General features: G+C 45.1%; 1 protein-coding gene across 3 annotated transcripts in view; it reads right to left on the reverse strand.

Moving 5' to 3' along the window:
* The window catches only part of ABR (ABR activator of RhoGEF and GTPase), a 381,876-nt gene that overhangs the window by 88,407 nt on the left and 266,044 nt on the right, over positions 1-27,425 (reverse strand). For all 3 annotated transcript variants that reach the window (XM_040423381.1, XM_040423382.1, XM_040423383.1), the window contains 3 exons: positions 24,921-24,981; positions 6,942-6,994; positions 1,135-1,275 (listed from right to left, as the gene is read on the reverse strand). In XM_040423381.1, coding sequence (XP_040279315.1) covers positions 1,135-1,275; positions 6,942-6,994; positions 24,921-24,981 — 255 coding nt within the window. The remainder of the gene's footprint in view (positions 1-1,134; positions 1,276-6,941; positions 6,995-24,920; positions 24,982-27,425) is intronic.

Below are 27,425 nucleotides of genomic sequence, written 5' to 3' on the forward strand. Positions count from 1 at the left end.
ATTGACCTAGTGTCACAATTTTGGTCTTCTTTTAATGTAACATTTTAAATAAGACCAAGATTGTGGCACTAGCCTTGATAAGTTGCAAATTACAGCCCTTTTGAAATGGGTACCAGTAAAAGCTGTATATATGAGCAGTTTTTATTCCCGACCCCATTTCTAATAACTGTATCTCTCCATGTATCTCACCTAATACTGTGATCATGTTTAAAAGCTTAGATTGTCAGCTTTCAAACAAGACTATCATCTCCAGGTGCTACCAATTCACAGTTATGACAGGTTAAAGTAGCCCCCGCCCCATTCAGACAGCCGATAAGTTGCAGGAGAGAAAAAAAATTAAATCCCCCTTCACCCATCAATTAAAATCTACACTAAAAAACTGACCCAACTCTTCTCAGGCCAGATACGTCATGTTCATTGGTCACACTGCCTATTTTCAGTTCAGTTCCATTCAAGTGATAGGGCCTGGGCTGCAATACAAAGTACAGCCACAGTACAATGTACAGTACTGTGCCTGGTTTTCTGAGGAGGCAGCAGCCTCTTCAAACAGCCGATCGGCAGGGGTGTAGTGACATGTTGTAGTTTTATTCGGGACACCTCTCGGCATGTTTGCTGTGCTGCCGCTGGAACGCCGGCCCGCCCCCATTATAGTCAATGGGGCTAGAGCGGACCTCCGGCGGCACGCGCACACTAGCGGCAGCACGGATCCGGCAGGCTGTTCACCCGCCAGAAGGGCCTGCCGGAGAAGGCTGCTGCTAGTGTTAAAGTAGTCTAAGATGCATGTGTGGCTCAACCTATTAAGCAAGTGAGATGAGTGTTTGTCAGGCACCACTTGTGCTGCTTACCTCAGAAAAATTCAAGATGTGCAATCTAGGGGTCCATTTACATCTGGCCAATTGCCAGATATGAATGTTCATAGGAACACTCATTCGCAATAATTGGCCCACATAAACGTGCCACAGATCAAGCTACAAAATGTTAGTTTTCAAATGACAAGAAACAAGTTTGCTATTGAAAGTCCTTGCACTATTTCCAAGCAATCTAGCTTCAGAAGTAGGGCGAAGGGCAGCTGATGGTGTCATGCAGTGAGGAGCATCTTCATCTCTGGTAAGAAAACACTAGCCATGGTCTCACCTCGCCCTTTGGTGTTGTCACTGCAGTTCTCCGTGGATCAATGTCTTCATTGATACTAGACAGAAAATTCTGGGAGATGCGAAGGGCATCTTGTATTAATGGATAGTCAGGGTGGTCAACAGGTGTATGCTTCAAAAGGTCCTGGAAGATAAGACATAGACACACACATCAGTAAGGCATCAGGTCTCCTAACCAATATATAGGCTGCAGAGACTGCACAAGACTTGAACAAACCACCCCTGGTACATATTACGTCCAGTATTTTCTGTAGGTTTTTCTGTAGGACTGATCTATGGGTCTTTATATGTATAAAATACTATAAGGTACATTGCCCTATAAGGAAGTTATGTTTTTTTTTTTATAGATGAATTTGAACCTACCTATAAACTCATGGTAGGCATGCACAGATATAATGCTCACTAGGCCATTAATAATTAGCTGACCTGAAGACTTCAACTGTTTTCGCTTAATATCTGACACATACAGTAATATAATTCCTAACTCTATAATATTAAAAGGCTTTTCCCACTAACACAATCGCACCTATACCATCAGATCTTTTAAAATGATCACTTTCATTTCATTTTCTTTTAGTTTTTAAAAAGGCACCTTTTGAAAATGATTTGCTCACCAATACCCCATGTTCCATTTCTGATTAGGACTTTTATTGCTGCTGGTACTGTTCACCATCTGACCATGGACTGGGTGGTCACACATGCACAGTTGTATATGTGGCTCCGTAGGGTCCCCTGTATAACACTGACCAGTATCTGGCCTACGTATGTGCAGGACCAATACTTCTCATTTTAAAATACTGCATAAGATTCCAAGGCTTTATTAGTTACATTTAAAAGCCATTAGTTACATAAAAGCCACGTTTCAGGATGAGAGTCATCCCTTACCCATAGATATGAGAAAGGGCTTTCAGCCCGAAACACAAACTGTGGGCTACTTTCCTGCATGGATTTTAACGGCAGCTGATAAAGCCTTGGAATTTTAGGTTGTAGTATTGAATCCTGGTATGTATGGCGGTGAATGTCGCTGTAGTGGACTCCATGTACCGCCATACAGACCTGCTACATGCAGGATGCTTCATATACATTATAAAAACTTCTTTTTGGAAAAAAAGATGAACAGATTTTCTGTGTACTGCCTGAGAACAAAGTCATAATGCATTAATATGCCAACAAGGCTGCACCATCAATCTCCCTGCGTAGTAAGAGTACAACCCCGCAGCTCTCGCATCAATGTGGTATTTAGAGCCCATGTGATTCATTCACAGCTTCCAATTCATAGTGCGTTCGGAAAATCTCTAGACCCTTTCACTTTGGTTCACATTTTGTTATGTCGCAGCCTTGTTTTTCTGCACTCAGTCCCCCGCAATGACAAAGTGAAAACAATGTACCAAATCTTTTCTAATTCATTGAAAAGGAAAAGCTAAAATCTTGCATTGACATAAGTATTCAGTCCCTTTACTCAGGACTTAGTTGAAGCACCTTTGGCAGCGATTACAGCCTCCAACTCTGACAAGTCTCCCTGTGCCAGCCTCTGAAAAACACCCCAACAGCATTATGCTGCCACCACCATGCTTCCCTGTCGGGATGGTATTGGTCCGGTGATGAGCAGTGCTTGGTGTCTTCCAAACTTGACGCTTAGAATTGAGGCCAAAAAGTTCAATCTTGGTTTAATCAGACCAGACAATCTTGTTTCTCACAGTCGTTTAGGTACTTTCTTGTAAAGTATCACCCGACTAAATCGCTATAGTCTAAGCCTTCTAATCACATCGGTGACCAAACTTGACAGAACAATTTAACAGTTCCTACACTTTGGAACTTATCAGACAACTAAGTAGTCTTGTTAAGCGATTGATCGATTATAAGATCATTGATTTCTCAACCTTGTAACATCATTTGGTATATTGGTCACCTCATGATTTGGAAACGCGTTGGAACATCTTTGTTACAGCCGTTTATATTTTCCTCCTTTCCCTTTCCTGATATATCTTGACGAAGCTGGGCAGTCACTGTCCTGGCTGGAGCAGGGAGAGATGGGGCCATTGAGTGAGAGGGGGTTGAGGTTATTTGTGGAGGGAGATATAGAGCCATAGACCCAGTACCTTGTCTCTAATACCACTTTTCTATCCTAATATACCCTGGTGCTCTCTTGTTGTATTCTTGTGACATATCTTATATTTTGATATGCGTTATAGTCGGCATTTCCACAGGTATACCTGGTTGACTGTAGGTTACATCTTGTGTGGAAAGGCTGAATTTTTTGGACGTTATTGACATTTTTTGCAATTTATACATCAAATGCTAAGTTTTAATGTTGGTTAGTTACTTTCTTGCAAACTTTCATGTGTCCTTTACTGAGGAGAGGCTTCTTTCTGGTCACTCTGCAAAGCCCCGATTGGTGGAATGCTGCAGTGATAGTTGACCTTCTGGAAGCTTCTCTCACTGGCACATAGGATCTCTGGGGCTCAGCCAGAGTGACCATTGGGTTCTTGGGCACCTCCCTTACCAAGGCCATTATCCTCTGGAAGAGTCATGGTTGTTCCAAAGACTTATGGTACTTTCACACTAGCGTTATTCTTTTCCGGCACCGAGTTCCATCCTAGGGGCACCGGAAAAGAGCTGATCAGTTTTATCCTAATGCATTCTGAATGGAGAGCAATCTGTTCAGGATGCATCAGGATGTCTTCAGTTCCGTCTTTTTGACTTTTCGGGACGGAGATAATACCGCAGCATGCTGCGGTTTTATCTCCGTCCAAAATTCCGGAACACTTGCCGGAATCGGCATTTTTTCCCATTGACATGCATTAATGCCGAGCAAAATGGATCCGGCATTGCGGTCTGCGCATGCTCCGACCACAAAAAATTTGAAAAAAAAAAATGCCGGATCCATTTTTCCGGATGACACCGGAGAGACGGATCCAGCATTTCAATGCATTTGTCATATGGATCAGGATCCTGATCCGTCTGACAAATGCCATCAGTTTGCATGCATTTTGACGGATCCGGACGGCAGTTCCGGTGACGGAACTTCCTGCCGGAATCCTCTGCCGCAAGTGTCAAAGTACCCTTATGGAGGCCATTGTGCTCTTGGGAACTTTCAGTGCAGCAGAATTTTTTGTCCATACGAAAGTTTAGTTTTTCCTATTTAATAAAATTTGCAAACATTTCTAGAACCCTATTTTCCCTTTCTCATTATGGGGTATTGAGTGCAGAGTGATGGGGAACACTTGATTTTTTTTTTATTCTATTTTAGCACACGGCCACATGTGAATAAAATGTGAAAAAGTGAAAGGGTCTGAAGACTTTCTAAATGCACTGCATATTTATTATATCAACCACTGACGTAAAGCTAAAGACAGAGTAAATTGCCTATTTACTGGCAATGGAAAAAAGACACTTCTGTAGTAACTAATTCTTCAGTCAAGGAGAACGGTTGTGGAATCTAAACTTGAACATGTGTACAGTAATTGCCTTACAGGACTCTATGGCCATAATACCACACAGCAAAAATATTACCCACCTGGAAAATCAACCGCTGCTCCAGTCCTTCCTAGATCTATGTTGCTGTCCTTTAGTAATGATGCTGCGACCACCTGCCCGTCACTGATTAGCTGTGACGGTCACATGTGGATGGTTGTGACGTCATTTCTGTAGGACAGTAATGGAGACCAACGAAAGTGGAGGGGAATCTTTTTGGTGAGTAATAATTATTTTATCACATCACCATTCTTCTTAGAGATATTTAGAAGTTCTGGATGACCTCTTTAAAATTGCACAGCACTGTAGATCTACATGGTGGATTAGGCTATAATTTTTGTACTGTTCTCCAGGTAAATGTATGATCTGACAACAGTAAATATAGGGGTATTGAGAGACAATTCTCTATGTTTCCATACCAACTTTGGTTTTCTCTGGGCTAGAGTTCTTTGATGAGCATGCTGACATGAAGAAGCTCTCTTTAAGAGATATGTACTACATTAATGGGCCCTTTACACAGGCCAACAATTGAAATCATCATTGCTAATCATACTAGTAACGCTGGTTAGCGAAGATCAGGCGGTGTAAATGCACCGCCGATTACCCGATGAACTAGGGGTAATTGTATGGTTTGTGCAGCACAAAAGATCATTGTTTCTCAGTGGCAGATCGTCCTGTGTAAACACTATCTGACGATCTAATGCGAGTCAGTATAGGGAAGAGCGATGGCATTAACGATCGCTCCTCCTCATACTCTGGAGGAGATCGGTGCATGTGAATGCAGCAGTCTCCTCTGCTAGCGATCAGCGGATTGTCGGGAAGGAAATCTGCTAGATCGTCGTCCCATGTAGAGATCTAGTCACATTTGCATATTCTTCTGGAGTCATCCAGAAGAGATGTCACAACTCTGAATCCTTGAAGTGATACTCCAGTCAGGTTACCAAAAATGTGAGTCAGGACCTACAGGGAAAACATGCCTAATATTTATTTTCCTCAGATATTGCTCTTTGGCGGCTTTTTCCCCTCATCTCAGTGGTGTGAGACTACAGTTCAGCTAAAGTGTCTACAAGGAGTCTGCGGTAGTCTGAGACACACCCCTTGTCTCATCACTGGTGGAGACTGCAGCAGAGCATGCCCAGCTAAAAAGAGACCGCCACTGAGCAAGACCCGAGGAAAATAAGTAGCAGGTAATCATTTTCTATAGGTACTGACTTACATATCATTTTTGAGCCTCTGTCTGGAGGGTCGCTTTAGAGAAACAGGACATTTCTCTTTAAAGAATTAGGATCTATGGCATAATAATAAGTGTGTGTACAGTTAAAGGGGTTGTTTAGTGTCAAGATAGGTCATCAATATCAGATCTGCATTGTGTCCGACTCCTGGCACCCCCACTGACCAGCTGTTTGCTCAATCATCAATACCCCGACACTGCCCAACCCCTTTAATCTGTGCCATCAGGGGCAAAAGAAAAAAAAACAACCTTTGGTAGAAAATTAAATGGACATGCTTGAAAAAAAATCTACAGATTTTTAGTCGCCAAGTTACTATAATGCAACTGAACTGAATCTTAGTAAATGAAGGACAGATTATCTTTCCATAGTGCTTGCCATTTGTGACTCTCCTATATGTGTCCTCCTGCCTTTCACAAGATACTGTAGTCTAGTTCCAGGAACCCAAGGGTGAAATTTCCAGGTGGGCCAATGTTCACGGGGCCACCCGAGCCCTCTGCCAGCTCGATACCAAATGATCTAATGCTCTCAGTAGTAATTTATGCTAGGAGCATCAGGTACTCATGCGTCTGGCTGGTAGCCACAGGAGCCCTCAAGTATTCAACTGTATCTCCGTCCTCAGGATAAGGGTGGCAATATTAAGTGCTGCACTGTATTTGGTTCTGCTGGGGTCACATTTTGTGCTGCGCTATGGTATTGCAGGCCCCGGCTACTTGTGTTGTCCATGTCTACTTCTGTTGCCCTATTTTCGGTCACTTTGGGCCCGCCTACAACATGGAGCCTCTAATTTTTCTTTTGACGGCCACTTTAAGCTCCCAGTCCGCCCCTGCTGGAACCTGTGTTGAGGGGCAGGTTCAGGCCGTTGAGGGGGTATTTAGTAAGTAGTTGTGAGCAATGTTTAGCTTTGTCAGGTTATAGACTCCATAATCTAAAGCAGCTTTTCCTGGTGACACGTTCTCCATGACTTTTGCCAAGGGATTTCTCTTCTTAACAGATATAATGGTTTGTTAACTCTCTGCCGTGTGAGGTGAAATGGAATTTATAATTAAATGGGAGGCCGTCAGGTTGATAACACATTATTACTCACATGAAGCACTAAGGTACTCCGTGTCACACGATCAATAGGCTTGTAGAGCAGAGCTAAAAAACAAGAAAAAGGAAAGGGTATTAGAGACAGATAAGCTAATGCGCAGGAAATCAAGTGAGAAACGGGGGTGGACTGCAGCAGAATATGACTTCCTATAGTCAGTTCGGCCTCCATCTATATTGCAGACTTTCATCACCCTGAATTGTGCATAGCCTGGTGGTAGAGGTTAGCAGGTTAGCATAGTATCATGAAGGTCGGCATCACTGCAGACATCGGCATCTCCCAAAAACTCAATATAAGACACAATTTAAAAAAAAAGAAACAATAAAAGGCGAGCACAGAAGAAGGGATGCAAGTATTTTGTTGATTTTCTACCCTGTATTGCAGTCAGTTTCTCTACAGAAGCATAGCATACAGTACAGTGCAATATTACTATTGCAACCATAGTGTTATAATGAGCAGCCAAAGAAAGACCAGATGAAAACTTTTACTGGGCACTTATATGGGAAATGTTCATAAATATCCATATGCAAGATCTTACTCAGTAATCTTAAGATTGGGCTGTTGCATATTGGTAATTTCAGAAAAACATCTCTGTAGCCATCTGTCCTCTATCCCAGGGATCAGCAACCTTAGGCACTCCAGCTGCTGTAAAACTACAATTCCCAGCATGCTCCAGTAATTTCTATGGGAGTTCGGAGAAGAGCAGCGTAAGTATGCATGCTGGGAGTTGTAGTTTCACAACAGCTGGCGTGCCGGAGGTTGCCTACCACTGCTTTATCACTTAAAGAGGTTATCCAGGAAATGATAATGATGACCTGCCCTCAGAATAGGTCATAATTATCATATCGGCTGGAATCCAAGTCACGGCACCCCGGCAATCAGCTGTTTCAGGGAGACACGGTGCTCACCGAAGTTCTGATGAGCACGGCAGTCTCCCGGCACTTACCAAGAGCAGTGCCGTAAATTGTTCAGTGGCTGTGCTTGCTATTGCAGCTTAGCCCTGTTCACTTCCAACAGAGCTGAGCTGCAACTAGGTCATGTGATCGATGTACAGTGCATCACATGGCCTAGGAAGAAGCCAGGGCACCAATCAGCTGTTAGAGGGCTGCCGGGATAGGTCTTCAATATTAATTCCCAGACAACCCCTTTAGTTTCAATAGGATTTTATTGAAAATATTTCAAAAACATGAGCATCCCAGACAACCCCTTTAATGTATGGCTGACTTGTCTTCTCCTAGGGCAATTATTTAAATAGTCACTTCAATTAAAAATAAAACAAAAACTTTGTATAAATCAACAGAAAAAAAATTAGTAAGACACTATGCAATTTTTCTTCTAGAAACATGCCTCTTTTCCAGCTCTCCCCATGCCTCCTGCACTAATTAGATAAGACTGATTATTCTGCCCATAGAAGACTGCATAGAGGGGAGGGAGAAAAGGATGCAGCCAGAGAGTGAGAGTGGCACAAAGGGTGGGTTCACATCATGTTTTTCCCATCCGTTTGATGTATACATCAGGGGGAAAAAAGGAGACAAAAAACACAGCAGGTCTGGTAGAAAAAACAATTTTTTTTAATACAATGGAACTCTATGGTGAACAGATGCCACTGTATGATGTCTGTCTAAGGCATCCGTTTAACGTATATGTTTTTTTTTAAATATACATTAAAATGATGGGAAAAATGTATTGTGAACCCACCCAAACACACAGATGTTGCTGCTGATTCCAGAAGCTTTCTATCTCACGCCAGTGCTGGATTCACAGCTACAATTGGTACTGCAGTATAATGTCCTCCATGCTGCTGCTGCTGCTACTTCTGAGGGAGTGCTACAGAGAGATAGGGAACCAGGAATCCCTTATCTCAGTAAGGTGTGTATGGAAGACATCATAGCAGCTAATCTCCACCCCTTAGCTCAGGAAAACTGACGACTGGGGGAAAAGTGGTGAAAATGAAAGTAAAGTAATGGTGATAAAAAAAAACTTCTTTACATGTACTGTACGTACAACACAACACTGTACTCTAAAAAGTCACCTGAAACGACTGGTACAGTTATCGGAAAGTCTGGGATCAGAAACAAAATCTTTATGTGAACAAAGTACAACATTTTCCTTACAGTAAAAGTAAGAAGGGAAAAAAAGACCTCAAAAAAGAAAAAAGAAAAGCTCCACAGTTAATGGCCGTACTGAGCTCTCATTTGTCCTAGAAACAAGGACTACATTGCTCACTTTCTTATCTAAACTTTCAGCACTGTTTCTGCTGTCACCTGCTTGTTCTTCTATAAGACAAAGGTGAAAAGGATTGTACAATGGCACTCAGTATTATGTCTCTCAATGCAGTGAGCCATATTCCAGCAGGCTTTCAGCGTATTGTCTTATCTCTTGTGAGTCTGCTATACCCATTACTACAAGTAGAGCATAAAAGCATCAGTAGCCACTTGACTTAGAAACATACTGTTCCAGCTTAAAGAATAAAGGACTAATGCAGCGCCTGCTTGACAATCAACAAGGGTACATAGACCTGAACCACGGCAATGTAGTTGAAGGAATCAGCTAAAGGGAGCTTATCATCAGGAAATTCACAGCTAAAGGCCTCATGCACACGACCGTTGTGTGCATCTGCGGCCGTTGTTCCGTTTTCCGTTTTTTTCCGCGGACCCATTGACTTTCAATGGGTCCGTGGAAAAAAAAAAAAAAATCGGAAAATGCACCGTTTGGCATCCGCGTCCGTGATCCGTGTTTCCAGTCCGTGAAAAAAATATGACCTGTCATATTTTTTTCACGAACAACGGTTCACGGACCCATTCAAGTCAATGGGTCCGTGAAAAATCACGGATGCACACAAGATTGTCATCCGCGTCCGTGATCCGTGTCCGTTTTTTCCTATCATTTCAAAGGCAAACTTGACTTAGATTTTTTTTTTCATTTCTCATGTCCGTGGATCCTCCAAAAATCAAGGAAGACCCACGGAAGAAAAAACGGACATGGATCACGGAACAACGGAAACAGTTTTTGCGGACTGCAAAAAAAAACGTCCGTGTGCATGAGGCCAAATTGTAAGGTTAGCACAGCTCAATGTAATGATATGAAAGTAATGATGATTCCTTTCACTTGGCAATCTGTTCCTTCATTCTGCAGAAAATACTTTTAAAATCCATATGCAACGTAACCGTTAAAGGGGTTCTACTATTGATGACCTATTCTCAGGACAGGTCATCAATATGAGATCAGCGGGGGTCCGACACTTGGCACCCCCGCCGATCAGCCGTATGAGGAGACGGTGTGCGCAATGCGCATGTGCAGTATCCCTTCTCTCTTCCTGGCCGCTGCTGCGGTCTATAGTCTTTGCCATAGACAGCAGCTGTGCACAGGAAGAGAGAGAGGAAACTGCACCTGAGCAATCTCCTCATACAGATGATCAGCGGGGTGCCTGGTGTCGGACCCCCGCCTATCTGATATTCATGACCTATCCTGAGGATAGGTCATCAATAGTAAAAGCCCAGACAACCCCTTAAGGTAGGCCCAAGCTACTCTGCACCCTTGCACCTCCTGCTTTCTCTGCCAGCCCCTCCCTACCCTCCTACACAGGGCCAGGTTCCTGAATAGTCATCTCTCCTTACCCGTCAACCAAGGAGGAGAGGGAGGGGCTTGGCAGAGGAGCAAGGGTGCACAGAGTGGTTTGGGCCCCCCTCAGGTCACTTACCTGCTCACTTGCAGTCTGCTCCAGAATGAAGAAAAAGCATCACTAAGGCCCCTTTTCACACGGGCGAGATTTCCGTGCGGGTGCAATGCGTGAGGTGAACGCATTGCACCCGCACTGAATCCGGACCCATTCATTTCTATGGGGCTGTGCACATGAGCGGTGATTTTCACGCATCACTTGTGCGTTGCGTGAAAATCACAGCATGCTCCTCTTTGTGCGTTTTTCACGTAACGCAGGCCCCATAGAAATGAATGGGGTTGCGTGAAAATCGCAAGCATCCACAAGCAAGTGCGGATGCGGTGTGATTTTCACGCACGGTTGCTAGGTGATGATCGGGATGGAGACCCGATCATTATTATTTTCCCTTATAACATGGGTATAAGGGAAAATAATAGCATTCTGAATACAGAATGCATAGTACAATATGGCTGTAGGGGTTAAAAATAATAATAATAATAATAATTTAACTCACCTTAATCCACTTGTTCGCGCAGCCGGCATCTCTTCTGTCTTGTTCTGTGAATAGGACCTTTGATGAAGTCACTGCGTTCATCACATGGTCCGTCACATGATCCATCACCAGTGATGGATCATGTGACGGACCATGTGATGAGCGTAGTGACGTCATCAAAGGTCCTATTCCTCACAGAACAAGACAGAAGAGATGCCGGCTGCGCGAACAAGTGGATTAAGGCGAGTTAAATATAATTATTTTTTTAACCCCTCCAGCCCTATTGTACTATGCATTCTGTATTCAGAATGCTATTATTTTCACTTATAACCATGTTATAAGGGAAAATAATACAATCTACACAACCTTGAACCCAAACCTGAACGTCTGTGAAGAAGTTCGGGTCTGGGTACCACAGTCAGTTTTTTATCACGCGCGTGCAAAACACATTGCACCCGCGCGATGAAAACTGAACATCGGAACGCAATCGCAGTGAAAACTGACTGCAATTGCGTTCCTACTCGCGCGGGTTTGCCGCAATGCACCGGGACGCATCCGGACCTAATCCGGACACGCTCGTCTGCAATAGTGAAAGGTAGCATTACATTCAGCTAAGCTAGCCCTACGGGGCACTCTGCATGGTTTATCAGTGAATTTCCCTGTGAGAGACTTTCTTCCAGCTTTTGCCGGATCAGTCTGTCACACAGAGTACATATGAATGTACCCCTAGTGGCCAGAGTAAAAACTCTAAGATTTTAGGATTGTTTTTCAATATAGATCATGACATGGGAAACGTAAAAATCTCTGAACATTCCTTTAACGTCTAGATGTTTTAACATTATGTTAGATTTAAAGAGGCTGTAAGGTTTGGAGAACCCTGGCTGAGTGGCTGTTGCCCCCTGCTATTAGCCAACTAGGAAGGTGTTCAATGGCCAAGACCCCTGCTGAACTGCTTTTATTACCAGGGAGTTGACCACCAGATGGAAGTGACACATTGCATGGTAATCATTGAATGTAATAGGCAGTCAAGGTAATTAGATGTTTATGGTCCTCCTCATCATGGGATGCTCCACTTTTACGTCTGGGGAGGGGCTCCTAAATTTTGGTATTATAAACTGATATTTAAGAGTTGTCTACTGAAATTTTTTTTTGCCATAAGCGGATATGTAAAAATCTGCACCCGCCCTGTATTAAAAAGACTTAATGTCTGAACCTGCCCGTGTCCCTCTATACGTACAGTGGCCACTAGGTCAATAATAGTAATTGACCTGGCTCTGTAAAAATAAAGCTGAATAGGTCAATGGATGAAGTTTCATGAGGCAAATCTGGAATGTTGCATAGTAACAGCAAAGAGTATGAAATTTTAAAAGATACCTGTGCCTCTTTGTACAATCATAACTGTGAAGGAACAGGTATGTTTGGGTATGTTATTCCCTGTTTCAGTTGCATAGCTAGATGCATTTCTCTCACAAGCAGGAGTTGTCTCTCTCCTGTCAGTTACTGTATGCAGTGACCTTACTTCTATGTTTGTTTTCTTCTAGGGAGCTCAGAAAGCTGATAAGGAGGGATAAATCACACAGAAAAACAGAAAGCTCCTGTGATGTTTAGAAGCAGTATAGAAGTAGCTATTTTATCAGCTTCACGATCTCAACTAGCTCTGACAACCCCCACCTCCTCTCTGCCGTATTCCGAGTCTCTGTTAGCAGGGACGGACCTTGCCTGACAACAGGCAGTGGACTGCAACTTAGATGGACACAAGACCCCTAGTGGCCATGAATTTACAACTTTTTTTCATATGATTGCAGGCAGATTTTTTTAAATGAAGTGATTAAAAAATTTGCTAGTTACACCACTCTCTATCAAATGAAATGAAATTGTGTGAAAGTACCGTGACTGTTTAAGAAATCTCATCCACACGCTGTGTAAAAAAATCTGCTTCATATGTTGACCTGCGATGTGGATATGTAATCCATGGCATGTCAGTTTATGCTGTGGATCTCTATCGCATATGAAAAAATTGCATGAAATATATGCGTTTTTTGTTGAGCTTTTTGCCGCAGATCCACTGTTAAATTGTGTGGACTTACCCTAAGGCCCCTTTCACACGAGCGAGTTTTCTGCGCGGGTGCGATGCATGACGTGAACGCATCGCACCCGCACTGAATCCTGACCCATTCATTTCAATGGGTCTGTGTACATGAGCTTTTTTTTTTTCCACGCATCTGTGGCGAAACCAACCTGCCTCAGGATTATGGCCCATACTAACTTTAAAGGAGCAGACAGACCGGCCGCACAGCTTAAATCTGTCTTTGCAATTGTATTTTGTTATGTGAGGGTACCCAGATAGCTAATTGTATTGTATTTGTGTATTCTGAGTGCCATTCACCTAATGATATGCACTCAGACTTGAGCTATCTGGGAATATGTTAAATGTCTGTGTTTGCTGTGGGGGTGTGACATTGTGTGTTTGGGTGGTGATTTCTGTCCGGTTGTCCCCACATGTGTATTGGCGATTTCCCTTTGTCTTGAGAGATAATTGGATTACTCCTCGGGTGTCTCCAGGGCAGAGAGGAGGAAACCATGATGCATTGTGGGGATGTGTTGTGTCTGTGTATCCTGAGTTGCTGCATATCTGTCCTGTGTCGCAGTCTTCCTTCTGGTCCACTAGGGGTGTGTCCACCAGATGGGGACCTGCATAAATACGGGCGGGTAGCCCTCAATAAAGGTGTTCCTGTTTTATACCTTCATGAAGTCTTGGCTCATGTTTGGGGGATGGAATAACTACACTCTTGGGGATTGCTATATCACAATACTCCCCTGAGTATAAGCTCTTGTAAGAGCTTGCTCCTGGTTCCTGTCTCTGGATTTAGGAGAGGTTCACCCACTGGAGCCTGGAGCCTTGTCATAGGTCCAGGGTGGGTAGGAGACGGCGAGACCTCCACCAAGCTTCGGCGGTTCGAGGGGTCTGCAGTGCTGACGGTGTCAAGTGGAGTGCTTGGAGACCTCTGGAAGCACTAGGAGCACCTATCGACGGAGGTACCTGGTCGGGGTGCTAGGCGTTCCGTTACAGCATCATTCTGCGTTTTTCATACAGCCCTGGCCCCATAGAAGTGAATGAGGCTGCATGAAAAACGCATGCAATCCACATGTCACCCGCATGGAAAAAAGGCAATAATGCAACGCAATCGCATACAAAAGGACAGCACACGCAAGCAAAATCGCGTGATCACTGAACGCATCCGGAGCCAATCCGTCACGCTCATGTGAAAGAGGCCTAACAGTGACCATTTCCTACTCGTCTTCTGTCTATATTTTACGAGAAATCTCAGTTAAGCAATGCACAAAAATCTAAGCGGCTTTCCCAAGTGTAAGTAACCATCTGACCCATATTGCAATAAGGCAAGAAGAGAAAATAGTGACAATATTGTCACAATCCTCTCGACTGAGTGAACTGAAAGATACATTCCCATCACATAGTGGATCTAGGCTATGAGAACCAGAGAAATTGCCCTACTTTTAGACAATTAGTATGTATAAGATTGCACATATCTCATTAAGTGTAGCTGGCCATATTCCAGCCACTATAGGGAAATCGAGGCTAAGAGGCAAATCTATCTAAATCACTGATGCAACAAGGGCTGCTCCTCCAGAGACTAACCTTGTAGTCTCCCATCAGTCAACACACAGTGATCTATTTTCTTATCGGACACCATCACTCTCCCAGAAATAATAATGCCGATCCCTGCACCGGCTATCAGTCCATGAAATATGCCTGAGGCACAGAGATAAGCGCCTTCCACAGCCACATGAAACACACACAACATAGACATTGGCAAAAATAAGACAGGAAATTTCTGTTAGGTCTTCCCTCAAACAACCATGAGGGTGATGAAAATTAATCTTATAAAATGCCTCAGGCTACTTTCACACTAGCGTTTTTCTTTTCCGGCACTGAGTTCCGTCCTAGGGGTTCAATACTGAAAAACAACTGATCAGTTTCATCCCTATGCATTCTGAATGGAGAGAAATACATTCAGGATGCAACAGGACGTCTTCAGTTCAGTCACTGAACGGCGTCTTGGACGGAGGAAATACCGCAGCATGCTGCACGGTATTATCTCCGTGTAAAATTCCGGATCAGTTCCGGATCTAATAAAAAAAAGATGGAACTGGCATGTCAAATTTTCATATAAGCCACTGCCCTGGGGGTCTGACATGACATGACCCCTTTAGAATAAATATACACATTGGGCCAAGTATGCGAGTGTATGGTGGTCGGGAAAAATAGCTCTTGGCCAAAAGAAGGACTGACAGAGCGTTACCTTGTCTGTACGACAAGAATAACGTGGTTGATGCTGACCATGGCCAGTGTCATAGCATTTTAGTAAATCAAGAAAAAGAATAAAACTAAAACTTCATCCTACTAAACATTCATGGCAGATGGTATAAAAAGCAAGTGTGGGCCTGTAGTCTAGTTTATGAGGCTTTGCAGTGGGCCACGTGTATGAACAAATCAAAAACTGCTAAATTACAATAAGAACACGAAGGCGAGGGAATTTCACAGGAAAACACAACAAGATATTAAGTTTATATTTAAGACGCTAGGATGAATCATCATCCTTTATAATCCCGGAATAATGAATGAATCACCAAGCTCATGGCGGTGCAGAGAAAAAGGTTAAAATGCCTGGCCGCGTGTGAGCAGCCGCGCTAATAACACAGCGCAGACCTTTACCTATTACCGTTAAACAAGCGCATCCCGCTTCTATTTTGTCCTAAGAGCCAGACAATGGCATTTGTGCTCCGCTATACAAGCCACTTCCCCTTAAAATCAGCATTATCCTTCTGAACGTCTGCTCCAGCGAGCAGCAAGCACACACAAAGCAAGCCACTTACGTAAATCAGCTTAATCAAGAAAAGTTACATTTCGCATAAAAACTAACCGCAAGATAAAATGCTATAGATATAGACACCTAGTATACAACCCAAAATGTGACAAAAATAAAAGTCTGAAAAGACACGCGCACATGCAAGGTGTACAACCGCTGTCACAAACCCTATGGGAGCTGACATCTAGCTTTCCCCAGATTTCTACATCCTGAGGCCTCATGCCCACGACTGTGTGGTCCGCAATTTGCAGATCCACAAAACACGGATCCGTGTGCATGCTGCCATTTCCTTTTTTACTTCAATAGTTAATAATTCACTTCACCGCAAAACGGCCAAGAATAGGACATGTTCTATATTTTTGAGGGGTCGTGGAATGGACGTGCGGATGCGGCACCATTGAGATTAATGTGTCTGCATCCGATCTGCAAAAAATACAGTTGTGTGCATGAGCCCTAAACCTGCCTAGATATTTGCCGTGATACATAGCTCCAAATTCTTCATTTTTAGGAATCTTGGTAACCTGGAAGAGTCACCTTTGAAGGTAGAAGACTAATATTTTTACAGCAACATCCAAGTTTCCCTATGAGAAAGAAAGTTGCAGGTACTGAGTCAGTTTTTTGACAATTTTTACAAAATTGTTCTCAACCTCACCTGTGAGTCGCAGTAACGGTATATGTACATGGCAGTGTAGTTTATGAAGAATTTCTGCGTGAATTTTCATGCGGGTTTCACTGTGTTTCCGCACCAAGTCCAGATGTTTTACTTGTGGATTTTGATGTGGATTTACCCCAAATCTGCACTGAAAATCCATACAATCAATTGACATGCTGCAGATTTTGAAATCTGCACTGCAAATCAATTTCCGCGCAGAATATTTCCGCACCGTATACATGAGATTTTGAGCACGTAATCTACTTAGCTGGTACTGTATTATGTTGCTGAAAACCTGTATGTAATATGCACTGTGTCCTTAGGGTACAGCACATACGGCATATTTTCCACAGCGGAGTTGTTTGCAGAAAATACAGTGTATACAGTACCAGCAAAGTGCAAAAAAATAAAAAATATCATCCACACGCTGTGAAAAATGTCCACAATGGAATCTGCATGTAATTCATGCTGTGTGTGTCCCCCCCCCCCCCCCCAAGGATTTCACCCTTTACAAACCAACGTGAAATTTGTGGCAAATCTGTAGCATTTACACAACAAAATGGTGCTGATCTTGCTGCAGTAGAATTCTTGCAGATAAGCTGCAGAGTTTCCAATGCAGAAAATAAACAGCAGACCCATCCCATGGGGAGCATACTCTAAGGGAGAAATTTTACTGCAAATTTCAGGCAACTCTATATCACCTGTTGGTCACTACTTTTAGCAAACTTTTTATAAAATTGACAGATGAATATAAGAAACTTTGTAATATAAAACTTTTCAGAGAAAGACATCTTTCTCCTCCTCCTAAACGAACATTCTCTGCTGAATTCATCATGAGATACAAGATGGACTGCCAGCTCACTGAAGGATCATAGAAGCCTAGAGAGAAGGGTGGCTGAGGAAGAAGTGCAGAGAGACAGACATGCTGCCCATATTCTATGGAGTACATATTCTAGTAGTACAGAGTAAAAATGCATATTACAATGTTTCTTATAGTCACGTATACTATTGATTTATATAAACTATGTTGAAGGTACAGAGGCCGTTTAATGGGAGCCTGACTAAACCAGCAGCATGATGTTACAGCATCTGGAATGTTCTTCTAAGGGTGGTCCTTCCAGCATTTTTACTCTTAAGCCTTATTCACACGTCAGTGTTTGGTCAGTGATTTCCATCACTGATTTTGAGTCAAAACCAGGATTGGAGCCTCCACAGAGATAAGGTATAAAGCCTCTTTCACACAAGCGGGTGCAATGCATGATGCAAACGCATTGCGCCCGCACTGAATCCGGACCCATTCATTTCAATGGGTCTGTGTACATGAGCGTTGGTTTTCACGCATCGCATCCGCAAATGCGGATGCGATGCGTTTTTCACGGATTGTTGATAAGAGATGCTGTTTGCATACCTTCAGTTTTTTATCACGTGCGTGCAAAACGCATTAAAGAGGACCTTTCACCAATCCTGACTGTGAACTAAGTATACAGACATGGAGAGCGGCGCCCGGGGATCTCACTGCACTTACTATTATCCCTGGGCGCCGCTCCGTTCTCCCGCTATGCCCTCCGGTATCTTCGGTCACTAAGTTATGGTAGGCGGAGTCTGCCCTTGTTCTGCTGTAGCGCTGGCCAATCGCAGCGCAGAGTTCACAGCCTGGGCGAAAAGAACCTCCCAGGCTGTGAGCTCTGCGCTGCGATTGGCCAGCGCTACAGCAGAACAAGGGCAGACTCCGCCTACCATAACTTAGTGACTGAAATCTCCGCCTACTATAACTTACTGAGCGAAGATACCAGAGGGCATAGCGGGAGAACAGAGCGGCGCCCAGGGATAATAGTAAGTGCAGTGAGATCCCCGGGCGCCGCTCTCCATGTCTGTATACTTAGTTCACAATCTCAGGATCGGTGAAAGGTCCTCTTTAAATCGCATTGCACCCGTGCGATAAAAACTAAACAACTGAACGCGATCGCAGGCAAAACTGAATGAACGTGCTTGCGAAATCACGCATTTTTCACTGAACGCATCCGGACCTCCTTACAAAGTATTATAAAACTTAACTTTTACTTAAACATTTAAAGGTTTCCAATAAAGTTATCATTTGTGCTTAAAGATCATCAAGGTTTAAATGTCCGGTCTAGTTCAAGATAACAGTGGCTAGTTGGGGGTCAATGCACAACCGTACTTTCTGTGGCGGCTGGTGATATCATAAGCAGCACTAATGGCTGCTAGCCTGAAAATGTTTCCCTATTGAACCCTAGTCTAGTGGAGAGGAGCACCAGCCCTAAAAAGAGCGACCCCCAGCCAGCTGGAGCCTCGGGCCTGCTCTAAGAAACCCTAATTACATCTGAGCCCTATTTCCTCCAACGTGTTTCGCCGGGTAAAACCAGCTCTTCAGGGAGCAGCGTGGTGGGCAAAAATAGTATAGAGTGGCAGTGGCAAACTCTCTGTGAAATCACGATCCTTTTAACATAATAAATACTCTATTATCTATATATATATACACGATCTGGCGATTGCACATAATCAACGAGAGTGCCAAAAGTATATATGAGAGGCTCATGCTGATCATATTATAAGACCAGATACATAAGATATCCAATTTATCGGCAAGTAACAATTAAAGAAGTAATGACAAAGAGCATCAAGGTGACTACTATGCAGGGGAGGTTTGGAGGGCCAAAACATCCCCAACCCATGTTACTCTAGAGTCCATAAGACAAGTATAGTAAGTACTTGTCCACGAGGTGTAATTTCGAGGACTTTGAGAAGCCTGGATAGATGAGATATAGCCATATGGTCAGGTGGAGGGAATCTATGTTATAGAAAAGGTTTATAAGAGAGAACTTCATTCAGACCACGGGAAGTTAACACTTTTGATCCTAAAAATCCAACGTGACTCCACCCTTAGTATAACAATATCCCAGTCACCACCTCGTGGGTTCTGGGGTATATGTTTAATCCCAATAAAGCGGATACACACCGGACTGCCATCATGTATCTAGTTCACATATCTGGCTAAGGATGTGTCTTTTTTGTTACATATGTCGTTCAGTGGTCCCTAATTCTTCTTCATAGTCCTCTCCTTGTTTTGCCTACGTAGTCAAGGGGGCAACTACACTTGGCAAGATAGATTACTCCACTCGTCTGACAATTAATAAAATCACAAATCTAGAATTCATGATTTGTGTAGGCGGATCTGAATCTTTTTGTGACTAGAACTTGATCACATGCCACGCAATTTCCACATCTGAACATACCCCTAGGGCGATGTGCTAGCCAATTGTCTAGTTGTGATGGAGGTTGGCTATTCACCAGTCTGTCCCTAAGGCTACATCCCTTTTTGTATGTAATTTTGGGAGAAACCCCCATGTACCACTCACTGAGTGAGTGCCGCAGCGGTGACTAGTCAGGCTTCCCCGGCTGTAATATCACCCATTTTACCTTGACTTACATCCGTCGGTGTGTGAAGTCAGCTCTAGCTGTGCCGAGCGGGACATTAATGTGCAAGTTTCAAACTCTACTTTGCCGAAGGGGATTGCTGAAAGGGATGTTTCCTGAAATGGAGAAACCATCTTATGCGAGGGAATAAATCACATATCAGTGACAGCAGAAAAATGCTCTAAGGTGTCACTTTTATTCTTTATAGTATTGGAATGTAGTATGATATAAAAAGAAAAATCAATAGATCCTTGTATTTTCAAGGTTATGCTTTTGTATTGATCAACACATGAAAAAGCCTTGTGAGGTTTGGTATCTTAAGTAGGAAGTAGTTCTATGCACCTTCTAATGTTGGAGAACTCACAAAGGTTTGCCTTCATCCAGACCAAACTTCTTGATAGGAGTTTGAACTTCCTGGGCACATTTCTGTGTCCATCAAGCTCAACCTACTATGTAGGGAACGAATGGGGAAAACTGCAGATTTTATTTAGCAAGACAAGTAAAGGCAAAAACCATAGCAAGCGAAATCACGACAAATCAATGCATTTACTTAGAAGGACCAACTATGAACACAGGACATTCCCCAAGTGCATCTCCATCTTGAAAGAGAAATTTCTATAGGTTATAGAGGTGGGTAAAGCTTAGTACTTAGGTCTGGTTTAGGGGCTCATGCACATGAACATATTTTATTTGTGTGTCAGTTCCGTTTTTTTTGATAGGACGCGGACCCATTCATTTATGTCCGTTCCGTAGCCCCGCAAGAAGGAGAGAGCATGTCCTATTCTTGTCCGTTTTGCAGACAAGGATAGGCATTGTTACAATGGATCTGCAAAAAAAGGATGCAATATACTGTGGATCAGCGGTCCCCAACCGCCGGGCTGCGGCCCAGGACCGGGCCCTGGAAGATGACTGACATGGGGGGGGCTGATGGCTGGCTGACATGGGGGGGGCTGATGGCTGGCTGACATGGGGGGGGCTGATGGCTGGCTGACATGGGGGGGGCTGATGGCTGGCTGACATGGGGGTGGCTGATTGCTGGCTGACATGGGGGGGGCTGATGGCTGGCTGACATGGGGGGGGCTGATGGCTGGCTGACATGGGGGGGGCTGATGGCTGGCTGACATGGGGGGGGCTGATGGCTGGCTGACATGGGGGGGGCTGATGGCTGGCTGACATGGGGGGGGCTGATGGCTGGCTGACATGGGGGGGCTGATGGCTGGCTGACATGGGGGGGCTGATGGCTGGCTGACATGGGGGGGCTGATGGCTGGCTGACATGGGGGGGGGCTGATGGCTGGCTGACATGGGGGGGGGCTGATGGCTGGCTGACATGGGGGGGGGCTGATGGCTGGCTGACATGGGGGGGGGGCTGATGGCTGGCTGACATGGGGGGGCTGATGGCTGGCTGACATGGGGGGGCTGATGGCTGGCTGACATGGGGGGGCTGATGGCTGGCTGACATGGGGGGGCTGATGGCTGGCTGACATGGGGGGCTGATGGCTGGCTGACATGGGGGGCTGATGGCTGGCTGACATGGGGGGCTGATGGCTGGCTGACATGGGGGGCTGATGGCTGGCTGACATGGGGGGCTGATGGCTGGCTGACATGGGGGGCTGATAGATGGCTGAGGGTTGGGGGGTTGATATGAGGCATTAGGGGGTCTGATCTGAGGTCTGATTAACATTGGGGGTCTGATTGCTCGTCTGACCTGCGGTGGTATGGAAAATATATTTTTCAGATTTTTCTCCTCTAAAACCTAGGTGCGTCTTATGGGCCGGTGCATCTTATAGGGCGAGAAATACGGTACAGTGCAGCAGAGACCAGTGCAGCAGAGACCCTAGTCAGTTTGTATAGTCGTTTATATATAGTGTTATATATTTTAATATGCACATTGTGTTTTGTTATGCGCGCAAATCAGTCAACGCCGACCAGCACCCCCTAAGCCCAGCCCCAGAACTCCCTACCCCACCTGGGAAAAAGGTTGGGGACCACTGCCATAGGGAACCCGGTAGGCATCAACGGCAGTGGCGGTGCAATGGAGCAATAACAAAGCACTTTGCACCTATGCCAACTGATCTCACTCTCCTCTCACCACTAAATTACATAGAAGCTACTGAATGCAACCATGTTCGCCTCTATCCTCTACCATTAAAGGGGCATTCCGGTTGTTAGAAGTTGTTCCACAGGATAGGGTATAACTATTACATTGGTGGGGGACATACTGCTTGACCCCACCACTGACTGGCCGTTTTGATCATTTCAAGGGAGCTGCAGGGGGTATGCGACCCCCATTCTCGTGACCGGTCGGGGTCCCAGCGGTAGGCCTTCCACCAATTTAATCGTTATCCTGTATCCTGTTCATAGGGGATAACTTCTAACAACTGGAATACCCCTTTAATAATAAGTCAGTACAAGATACCAGTATCAGGTAAATACCACAACGGCACAACTACTTTGAGGGGTTTGCCCCACAAAAATATTCTACAGTTTTCAAATCAGCAAGCGGGTTCTCAATACTTTTGTAATTGCATGTAGTTAAAAATATAGTATAGCCACTGAGTTATTCAATGCTATTAAATGTATCTGTATAGCGCCACCTGCTGTTTTCTCTTTTTCTAATTTCCCTGTCCAGCTCACTGAGGTGGATGCACATGCTCAGGTACATCCTTCTACTGCCACAGCTGCAGCAGACAGGACACGCACCCCTGAGTGAAATTAATCTAGCAGAACAATGGTAGCAATGAATGGGGCGATCTCTGCATCCATGTGAGATACATGGTAGAAAGAGCTCGTCACGTTCTGCTGTATATGAGGCATGGTTTTAATTTTTTTACATTAATCATGGGATAACCTCGTTAAGGTTAAAGCACAGATCGATCATTTTAAGCTCTTATTTAAGCAAAACCATTCCATCGGAAACAATTTCCAGAGTATGTCAACCTAATATCATTCCTATACCCACAGCCCGTCACAGAGAAATCACGTTTCTAGAGAAAGTAAAGTTGAACTTTCATTAGTGAATGGTTGTATAATTAGTGTTCAGTGTCTGATACCAAGAGGAAAATGAACGTTAAGCAACTCCTCGAAAAAGAGCTTTTCCTGAGTGCATACAGTGAAACCTCTCCAAAACACCACCTCATCGAGAAGACCAGATTCCTGGACTATTCATACTGTGACCTTCCGTGAGAAGACAACCCTCCTAGAAGACCACTTTTCAATGCAATATTGGGTGAGCCTCTCAACGAGGTTTCATAGTAGGTCTCGCTAAGCCTTAGATCTATTGATATAATCTCTCTGGATATTATATATATAGATATATATATAAGGTGACAGGATCTCATTGGCTGACCCACCACAGCAGACCGTCACCTTTGTCTATTGTTCAGCCGGTGACCTGAATGCATCAGTCTGCAGTGTGTCTGACCCTCCCCAAGAGCTGGCTCCAGTCACATACACAGACCTCCTCATGTTTGCTTAGAAACCAGAGTTTCACCATTAGGAACGCCCCCCCTTACCATAGGGCAGACCAGAAAGCGATAATACTTCCAACTAAATGTTGTCAATGCACAAGCATCAATGAAGGCACAAAACCCCATGCTCTTATTCTACCCCTCTGAGTATATAGAAAACCCTTCCAGAAGTCGATTCTTCTTCTTCCCTATACTAGATGAATGCCCTGATCTCACAAGCCACTGTCTGCAACTAACATATAACAAAGAGCGAAGCAGCTGGAGAAGAGAAGCAGGAACGTGGTTATTGAAGGCAACATGAAATAGATGACACGATGGGCACAGGCACTCGTGTGCAATGAAGCTTGCAATTGAAAAAGCAACGGCCCCCGCTAGCTTCTCCTAAATGACGGCAAGAACCCGACTTCAATTTCTCTGTAACACTATGGCCCCAAGTGACAGATTCACACTATCCAAAAATACAGGAACATGCACGAAATACAAGTCGGAATGAACTCCTACCCATGGATCGCATACAGAAGGCACATACTGGTGAAAAATGCAGAAGAAAAACATGCAGAAAAGAAGAAAAAAAAAAAGATCCAATTTACCATAAGTGCAGTTACAACAAAGACGAAAGATCAAAAGAATTTCCATTGCCCCAGCATCCATCCATGTCTCGCCCCACTCCCCATCACCGGCTGGCACAATCCAATGTGCTGCCTTCAGCACAATAGCAGTCACCTAACATGCAGGCTACCACACAGACATAGACATGCACTCCATGCAATGAGAAGTGGTGGGAGGGATGGTAGGAGGAGGAGGAGGCGCGGGGCTGGGAGGAGTGTTCAAGGTGGACATCATCGGCATCTTAAAGAGGGATTTAGTGACATTTGTTTCCCTCCCTCACTTTTTCACGCATTTTAAGGAATGCATTGTCCCCGAAGTAACCAAATCAATAGCTGGTGCACACATCCGTGGTGAAAATGAGCCGGGATCTGGAGCGAGCATGAAAGAGCGTTAGACAGCTGAGCAAAGCAGTGATGTCACGAAAGATTTCATTGAAAAAGCTTAGGGGTAGAGAGAAGAATAAAACCAGCAAAACAGACAGAGGCAGAAAATGGATGTAAAAGAAGAAGACCACCCCCGGGATAAGAGTTGGCACTGAAAGGGTGAGCTTACTAAACCGGAGACCAGTAGTTATTACCAGTCAAGGCAATATTATCTCTCTCTGCCGAAATGACCTAGCCTGCAATTGCAGAAGTGACCTTGAGAAAATGTATTTCCTACAACAGATCGAGATGGCTCCGCTCACACAGCAGAGGTTCACATCTTCAAACACAGAGCATCAAAAGGTGATCATAGGAGGAGGCTGGAGGGACAGACAAGAGCCGCGAGTACCTTCCATGGTAACAGACGTCGGCTGCTCCTTGGAGTCCTTGGGCCCTTTCACCTTCAGATTCTGAAAAAGACAAGTCAGAAGGGAACATAAGAATGGTCTTCACAGATTTTTGTACGTGTCTTAGATGGCGGTGTCTCATGTTAAGCAGTTTGATCAATCTTATGGTTTCTTAGTAAGACAGTATCAAATGGATAATAATCTTTATATAGCGCAACCATATTACACAGTGATTTACAATTCAGAGGGTTCAGGTACGAAACAAAAGACATCACAATGTAACTGGCTAACATACAACTGAGGGCCCTGCTCGCAAGAGCTTACAATCTATGAGGAAGCGGGGGGAGTTATTTTTGTACCGAGGCCGATCTGCTTCGGGTGTATGGACTACATTTCCAGACCATTTTTACAGGTACTCACCCCTGGTACAGGTCCCTTTACGTAAGGACATTTAAACCGACCCTCTCCAGGCATCCTCAAACTGCGGCCCTCCAGCTGTTGCAAAACTACAACTCCCAGCATGCCCGAACAGCCTACAGCAGGGAATTGTGGGAGTTGTAGTTTTACAACAGCTGGAGGGCCGCAGTTTGAGGATGCCTGAGTCTAATCCAAACTGAAGATCTGACTATACATTGCTAATGTACAGTCAACATACCAGACACCCTCCTCATTATCCATGCCGGATTTATACGGCCCAATTCTCTGGCAGATTATTGTGGGCGAATGTTCCTAGGAACGCTCGTTCCCGATAATTTGACCATCTAAAGGAGCAGTCAATCACCCAAAGAACAAGTATAAAACTAGTAAATTATCATTTCTGGGCAGCAGATCATGCCGTCTAAACAGCACTCTGCTGCCCAGAACCAATGCAGCTGTATGAGGATGAGCGATCGCTTGCTCTCATACTGTGGAGGTGATCGGGCATGTAAGTGCACAGCTTCACCCTCACTGAACCAGCAGCCAGTTGTCGGGAAAGAACGCTTCATTCACGATAATCGGCTGCTCTATGGGCCGTGTAAACCCAGCTTAACCCCTTAAGGACCTAGGACGTACCGGTACGCCCTATTTCCCGAGTCCTTAAGGACCTAGGACGTACCGGTACGCCCTATTTCCCGAGTCCTTAAGGACCGAGGACGTACCGGTACGTCCTGACTTAAAATCGGAACTCCGGCGCCGCAGGGGTTAATCGGAACGGGATTTCGGCTGAAATCATTCAGCCGGCATCCCGTAACAATGCAGGGGGGGGTCATTTGACCCCCCCGTATCGGCGATCGCAGAAAACCGCAGGTCAATTCAGACCTGCGGTTTTCTGCGTTTCCGGTCCATTCGGGTGTCCTGTGACCCGATGAACCGGAAAAAGACTGCGATCGGTGGCGTAATTATACACCACCTATCGCAGTCCGAGGATTTGGAGAGGCGGTGCTGGCCCTGGTGCTGAATGCCGCTGTCCAGGGTGCTGATTGGTGCAGGGGAGAGAGGCGCGAGATTCAAACTTCCTGCGCTCCTCTCTCCCCTCCTCTTCCTGTCCAGCACCCTGACCGTGCAGCATCGTCCAGCACCAGCTCCTGTGTCCCCCTAATCGGAATCCATCACCCTCCTGCACCCATCGCCACCCAGGTAGGTTAGGGTCAGTGAGGGAGAGGCACCGTTAGGCAGGGAAAGAAGGGAAAAGTAAGTTAGAAAAAAAAAAAAAAAAGTACTTTTATTCCAAACTTCCAAACTTCCATCTAACCCTAACCCAGACCCCTCCTGCCACTTGCCCCCCCCCCCCCCCCCCACCAGCCACTCCCCCCCCCCCCCCCCCCCCCCCACCCCCCACCAGCCCCCCCCACCCCCCCCCCCCCCCACCCCCCACTCACCACCACTTTTTTTTTTCTGCGTGCGCTGACTGGCCGGCACTTTTTAGCGTCCGTCCACTGTTAGCGCATCGCCCGCCCCACCACCCCACCGACCGCTGATCAGCGTTGTACCGCTGATCAGCAAGTTTTAACTTTTTTTTTTTCTAACACTTGCCCATTTTTTTGCCTGGACTTTTTAGTACGCGAACACCCGTTGCCCCCACACACACGCACATATAATAAAGTTTGCCACACACGCACACCTACACGCACACACACCCATGGCCCACCGGATGTTCTCGGCCGAGGAGGCATACGCCCAGATTGCCTCCGACTCTGAGAGCCCCAGTGAGGATGAGGATGACCCCACATTCCTTTTGTCATCCGCATCCTCCTCATCATCATCTGATGACGATGAGCCACCAAGGCGGCGGAGACGCCGCCAGGCGGAGCCAGGGGCCCCACATGCTAGGGATCCTGTGGCCCACCCTAGTACGAGCCGCCCTGGGGTTCGTACTGGTTTCCCGGCCCACCAAATAAGTCCACCGGAGCCCCCTGCCGATGAACTTAGCTGGTGTCCCCCAGTGGACTTTGAGCCTGAGATTCCGGATTTTGCTGGCAATCCTGGAATCCAGATTCCCACAGTGGGGTTTACTGAAATAGACTATT

Source organism: Bufo bufo, chromosome 3 (assembly GCF_905171765.1).
Source record: "Bufo bufo chromosome 3, aBufBuf1.1, whole genome shotgun sequence".
In the NCBI taxonomy this organism is placed as follows: domain Eukaryota; kingdom Metazoa; phylum Chordata; class Amphibia; order Anura; family Bufonidae; genus Bufo; species Bufo bufo.